Source organism: Urtica dioica, chromosome 9, assembly GCF_054948205.1.
Source record: "Urtica dioica subsp. dioica isolate 48M chromosome 9, U.dioica_male_clone48M_v1_H2, whole genome shotgun sequence".
Classification (NCBI taxonomy): Eukaryota; Viridiplantae; Streptophyta; class Magnoliopsida; order Rosales; family Urticaceae; genus Urtica; species Urtica dioica.
Window position 1 is genome coordinate 23,215,262 of NC_142764.1, and position 7,056 is coordinate 23,222,317.

At 37.8% G+C, this 7,056-nt stretch overlaps 1 protein-coding gene across 1 annotated transcript; it reads right to left on the bottom strand.

Moving 5' to 3' along the window:
- Nucleotides 1-1,604: 1,604 nt before the first annotated feature.
- LOC149385924 (putative E3 ubiquitin-protein ligase RING1a) lies at nt 1,605-6,762 on the bottom strand. The gene is made up of 10 exons (XM_089627240.1): nt 6,463-6,762; nt 6,266-6,320; nt 5,057-5,115; nt 3,966-4,047; nt 3,744-3,864; nt 3,598-3,639; nt 2,969-3,484; nt 2,432-2,539; nt 2,138-2,344; nt 1,605-2,055 (listed from the first exon to the last, which is right to left on the bottom strand). The coding sequence occupies exons 1-10, from the start codon at nt 6,572-6,574 to the stop codon at nt 2,005-2,007; spliced, it is 1,353 nt and encodes a 450-aa protein (XP_089483366.1). The 5' UTR covers nt 6,575-6,762; the 3' UTR covers nt 1,605-2,004.
- Between the last annotated feature and the right edge of the window lie 294 nt (nt 6,763-7,056).

A 7,056-nucleotide genomic window follows, 5' to 3' on the forward strand; every position in this document is an offset into this window, starting at 1 on the left:
ATGGCCGAAATCAACAAAGGGCAAACATGTAAAAAAAAATAAGCAGTTAATAGGATGCCACGTATGCAAGTTGGCTATTTACAAAGAATTTACAAAAGGTTGGCTAATTTACAATTCCTACAGTTTAGGTGGCTTACGTAGCTTTTTTTTAGTAATAAAAATTGTGAAATTTGTTTAACTAACTAAGTTTGTTATTCTTATTGAGAGAATAGCATAAGTTTCATTTTATTAAGCAAATAGCCCATATTTTTTGCTCAGACCATAATGCCATCGCTTTCTTCACGAATCAGTTAATTAATTAACGTACTGGAGTGAGTAAGGTTAATTAATTAATTGATTCGTGAAGGATTTAAAATTCACAAAAAATTTACAAAAATAAGAACTTAAATCAATTGATATTTAAAGCATTCAATTAATTAACCTAATTCCTAATTCAATCATCTAGTAAATTAACTTTACTCACAAAAAAATCAGAACCTAAGCTAATATTCAATCAATAAGTTAATTAATTAACCTAACTAAACAGTCAGTTAATTAAATTAACTGATTCGCGAATTTACAGATAATCAACAAAATCGGTGAATCCTCTTCTTCTTCTCCACCACCAGTGAACCCTGACCACAATTTAAAACAGAAAACGCTAGAAAACCTCTAATCATCGCCGGACACTCTATCGGAGGCTCGATCGCTGCGTGAAACGCGAGGCGGTGGAGGCGAAAAATCTACCGGCATCGTCGTTTGAGTCGATGGAGGCCACGAGTCGACCGTCACCGTCGTTTGAGCGGCGGAGGCAACGAAATCTTCTGAGTCGCGTTCGACGTGGCCGGCGCCTCCGGCGCATCATCCGGAGGCTGCGGAGACGTGTCGTTCGCCGACGGAGAGATAGGCGGAGAAGTAGACAACATCGTGAGAGAGAGAGAGAGAGAGTAAAGTTGGATTGGGTGAGTGACATTTCAAGGGTAATTTATGCACTTAAAGCACAAGAGTAAAGTATTTATAGCTTACATATAGAAGTTGTTATAGAGTAAAGTATTTATAGCTTAACTTAAAGCACTATAGAGTATTCTCTTAATATTAGTAGGTTGATTGGGCTAGTTAGCAAAATAACCCATAAAAATTTGTGACTTGTCGCATCGGGACAAAATGTGTAATTATTGCTCTAATAATTCCTTGCCTTTTTAAATGGTTATCTGGTTCTTTCATTTCGTTTCCATAATAAGTCGCTCTTTGTTTAGTAGGTATTTATTTTTCATTAATAAATATCATTTGAGCTTCTTCTTATAACGCTCTGCGCATAAACGATTTCTATGAATTTGTAGTTTTTTCAGCTCTAGATTTCAAGTTCAACACTTAGAAGTCTAACGTTGAGGGACTTCTTTCTTTTAAGATATCGGAGATATTAATAACCGCAAATATGCCATTACAAACGAGCTTTGTACGCTCTTTTTGGTTCACGCGTCGTTGCTCTTTTTTTTTCGTTGCTCTTACGACACTCTTGTATGGTCTAATTGATGCAACACTAATTTATTCCACCAAATCCTTCAATCATTCGAAAGAAAAACTTGAAGAACAAGGGATGTCAGATACGAAAGTAAAATGAAAACTATAAAGGAAGCGCTATGCTTTGTCATACTCATATATTATATATATCAGTTGAAGGTTGACTTGGTCAACTAGTTATAATATGAGCTGGCAATAACTAGTCTTCAAACAGTCATTCACAATAATCACAGCACTGAAACCATTTTTTCTACGCCTAAAAGACTCGTCTATTAAAAAGCTCCTACAACTTCTAGTAAATCGAAATACTTTATAGTGCTTTAAGTTAAGCTATAAATACTCTCCTAACTGATATAGCCCACAGCGAGTATATCACATAGATATAAATTTAATATGTAGATATATTTACCATTAGTTAAATAAATAAATAAGATACCAAGAGAAAAACAAGGGACGAGACTGGTTGTTTGTGATGAATCATGATCACGAGACACGGCTAGCAAACTAGGTCAAAGTCTGCCACTCCGAGCTCTGCTTTTTCTGATACGATAGAAGCTGCAAAACAATTGAAAATAAGTAAAATTAACGTAAAAACCATGCAACATCAATAATGGTACATCTTGGTATAAGTGGTTACCAGATATCCACTAGTAAAAGAGTGCGTTCTAAGTTCCGCCAGAGTTTGTTGCTCTCTCAAAGTTAAAACTTCGCCTTTGCTTTCCGACACAAAATCAGCAAGAACCGCAACATTTGCAAAAGGGGCCGGATTATTATTGTCGACAGATTGTTTGACCAGGTGTATTTCAACTTCATCAGGTTCCAACGAAGTTTGACGAGCAACATGCTGCGGAAACATAGAGACAATTTAACGCAGCAATCGAAAAAAAAACAAAAAAACAAAAACAAAGCATGGCCAAAGAACGCGAATCACCTCGGATAAGTGTTTAATTGACAAAGTAGGCCTGCAACAAAGGTATGGCTGCTTCAAGGTCGGAACGGCTTCTTGATCAACGGAAACAAGCACGAGGTTGATGTCGAACTGAAAAAAAAAAAAAAAAAAAAAAAACAAGATGATTTATTTGAGAAATTGTTTTCTTATTAGACTAAAATAAACATGTATGTATGTGCACATTGAGCGTCATAAGCTATGTACCTCCCAGAATTCAGAATTCGGAATTCGATCATTACAAAAGAGCCCTTAAAAGGCCTGATTTACTCCTAGTATTTAAGGAATATAGGATTATAATAATTAGTAGATACTGAGGGGTTGAACATAAAATAGTTTAAAAAAGTGTTTAACTGTCTAAATACTGGAGATTATGGCAGGCTGATTATAATATATTTATGGAGAGGGGAATAAATTAAATGTTTGGCCGAGAGAAGACTTCTGGAGAGTCCAGCTACTATCTTTGTATTGCGTTATCTTATATTTTAATGATAAAAATGAGTGAAAATTCTTAACATTTACCTTATCGGGATTTTCCTCAGAGTTGCGGAGATGATCAACGAGTCTCGAGATCCGTGTGTTCCTGACATTCTTTCCATTAGCAGCGCTTCCACCACCGTGCCGATTTTGGCTGCGCATACCTCCTTTTCCCCAGGAAAGCCTCTCCGAGCTTCCCACGAGAGCCAAAGACGCGGCTATGGTGTCTCTGAGAGCCTCAGCCTCGTTATCATCCCCGCCTCCGTCAGCCAATGAAGACTGAGGGTACCGGGACCCGCTAGACCTCTTTGTCCTTTTCGGTCTTTGCTCCGTTCGTTCATCTCCCGAGGACGAATCGTTGTTGACGTTGCCGTTCCCGTTTATGTCCTCGTTGTCTTCGGATTCTTCGTTGTCAAGGTTTCGCGAGTTTCTTCTCCCCCTCAAGCTTCGAGCAGTTCCTTGGGATCTCCTCGCAAATGCAGCTGCGGTGCTTTTGGCGCTTTTCTTTCTGCCTAGAGCTTCTGATTGGCGCCGTAAGGTCATTGCAATGTGAGCTTGTATCTGTACACGCAAAGCAGAGGTGAAGGAACATATATGTCTCTAAATATTGCCATTTCGCAAGAAAAGAATGTGATGTAGTTTAGCAGAGAGTCCCATTTCATCAACTAACTCACCTGCTTATTGCGGGCCTTCTCGTCGTCGTGAAGAGCTAATTCCTGTCGCAGAGACATAACGCTTAAGAAGCTTGTCAATTAAATAGCATTAATCTGATATGGAAAATTGGTTTTACCAAAGACAAAAGATCGTCCTTTTGTTATACCTCTTCCTCGTACTTATCAATGTCGGGATAGAGAGCTGCGATTAGGGCATCGTAATTTGGATCGTCTCTCAATGATCGACGACTAGCGCAGTGCGTGCGGCAAGCAGGGCACTCATTGTTCCTATGGTTCATAGTCAGTATTCAATTATTTTTCAGGCTACAGACCAATTAAGGAATTTTGTAATTATTAAAAAAGAAATGTATGATAGTCTCATTAAGTACCCCATGCGCATAGATTTGTCTATGCATTCTCTGCAAAAGCGATGCAAGCATTCCATCACTGTTCTTGTTTTCCTGATTATCCCTGCACATGAAAAGTAGATAGTTCGTTTCCTTTAGTTTTAGAAAAGTGCAAACAGTTCTTGCAGAGTGTCGCTTCCTAAATATAAGGCAAACATCCATCGAATTACAACACAAAGACATCTAGGCTAATTCTGCACATAAGTTAATAGGTACCCTATGAGTACTTGGCTACTTGCTTTAATGATTCTCTACGCTATAGCCTTCTTAGAAAACCATTCTCTGCATCGTGGCAGTATGATCTTCAGTAGGTACACTCCTAAAACACTAATTCACCAACGTGACGATTTTGTTTTACCGGATATCTTTGAATACAAGAAAAGGAATATAGAGTCTGAGCTTGTTTCAGTTTTTCATCGATTCTGAAGCACCAAATACAGATGCCCTTTACATAAGAACAGACACATTGCAATATTCTGGACTTTTTAGTCAAGTCGATGGATAATGATTTATGTCGTATCAGGCTACTATATTTGTTTTCAAGAAGAAAAACGAGTTTGCTTCATGAAAAAGCCTAAGGCGCCGATCCAATGCACTGTAGGACTTTGAATTTTCGAGCCTGAATAATCAGTCTACAAACAAGCCTGGTATCTTAATTCTTAAAGTCAAACCAGTCTATCTACATTAGATAAATGACAAATCAACGTAATGCAATAAGTTTTGATCTAGTTAGCTACAAACATGTGTTCGTGCTCTCAGTATATACCATTTATGGATCAACCATCCAGATATACCCTTCAATAATAGTTCGAAGTGAGGGTGACCGAGTTCTAAATCTAATAGTCGCTTTCCACTGAGATACTGTGTTTTTATATTGTTCTAAGTTTGAACATACCACAATACCTAGAAGTCAGCACCATCAAGTAACTGTAGCTAATATAATCAGCATAAAACAGAACTTCGGAAATTCTATCATGTGCATTAATTAATGCTACTGTGGAAATGGATTTCTGAAATAACAGATCAAAGTGAGCTAATTTATGTTCAGAACAGTTTTGTATGTTGAGATATACCTAGGCAGATTGGACACTGCACTTCCTTGCGCACTTCTGCTAATCTTATAGTGATATAGCTGCATATAAACAAGCGCAACATTCATTAAAAATGCAATCATAAAAGACACTATACATTGCATAGCATTGTGACCACATTTTCAGTACAAAAACATATCTGCAATAATAGGTTTTTAACCATTAGTTTGAGATATCTGATGTAAAACGTTGGTTTTTTTATTAAAAAAAAAAAAAAAAAAAAGGCTGTTACTTTTTTTTTTTTTTTTTACCAAATTCATGTTAAATCAGTCGTTCAATTTTCTGGCATCGTACATTTTCTTGCCAGTTTCTTACGTACATACCAATCAGTACACTAAGCTTATAAACATCGACGATTGAGAGTCAACCAAGTAGAGGATTAACTGACTCAAAAGTTCATACCATTCTTCTTGTCATGTGGCGACTCAAAGTCTATTCTAAAGACAGAAAAACCATACCAAATGAACAAAGAGCATTCATTCTCCGTTGAATCAATCAGAACAGAATTCTCACAGCAGAGTGTTAGAATGTCATCTTCATTTTAAATACACCAAGCAGAGAAGAGTGAGTGTGACCCAGATTTCAAACTCTAGAGAATCAAGAAACATTATGATTTTTGAATCGCTATTTTTGCATAAGAATGTATTGTATATGTGCTTGGGTTCAGGCGGACTCATTCTCTGCTTATTCAAGCTTCTACGTTTAAACGAAAGATTTATAGTATCAATAAAAGAATATATATTCGTAGAACTGTGAAGAAAATAACCAATGACGACGATCTTCAACCAGAAACTCAATACTTATTCTGTAAAAGAAAACTTGATGACGTTGGATTAAGAACTGGTCGCACGATAAGAAGATCGCGTGAAACGTTCATGCATATTTAAACGCGACAATCGAGCTTTCCGAATTAAGAACCAAACTCATTGAGCCGAGAATCCGAGAGAGAACGAACCCATATTGACAAAATATATATATAATAACACAAGATCTTCTCGTTATATTAATATATATTAAATAAAATAAAATAAAAAACGTTTGTTCTTGTTGCACGAAAGGTAAGATAAACATCGAAGATCGAAAATCAAAGTTGAGAACAACAGAGCCAACCACACACATTCATCAGAAGCAAACGACGCTCACGATAAGCAAAAGAAGAAGATGAAGAGGAAAGAGAAAGAGAAAGCTTACTCGTCTTTGATATTTCCATTGCTCTCCGACTCCGAGGAAGGGCTTCGATCGAACTCTGCGAAGCGAAGCGGTAAAGAGTCAACGAACCAAACGCGAATCAGCGGAGCCAAAATCCACAGAGAAACACCGAACGATAATCAGAAGAAAAGGAAGGAAAATAAAGACAGTCTCTCGGCGCGGAAAGAAAACGAGCGAACCTCGGTCTCCGTCGTCTTCGGCAACGGGTTTTGGATCTTCGCTTAGGTCTCCGGCGTTGTCTTCGACGGGATCATCGTCGGAGGCGTCGTGAGAGCGCTTCTGAGCCGGCATTCTGCCCCGGCCGAGAGGATCGGAGGCCGTGGCTTTCGAGCTAGACGACGCCGTGCAACGGTCTCTGGCCGGAGACTCTGCGGCAAAAGAGAGTCGAAATCGGCGGCGGTGCGGTTGCGAGAGAGCGAGAGAGAGAGATGTCTGTGAGTTTTGTTTTAGAGAGAGCCTCGTGCTCTTCAGTCCTCTTCTCTCCCGTATTCTCTTTCTATTTATTTAATTTATTTTGGGTCAATTATACTTTTAGTTTTATTTTACCCACTAAATATTGGTAAAATTGTGTATTTCGACTAAAGAAGAATGTCACAAATTTGGTTTCTCATCTATGAAGTAAAAACAAAATTAGGCGAATTCCCATAAATATGTATATATATATATATATATATATATATTTATTTAGATTTGTGAGAATGTAGTATCTGAAACTACCCGGTTATAAATCTCAATTTCGGATCAACTCCTAATGAAAACTAGTCAAACGAATA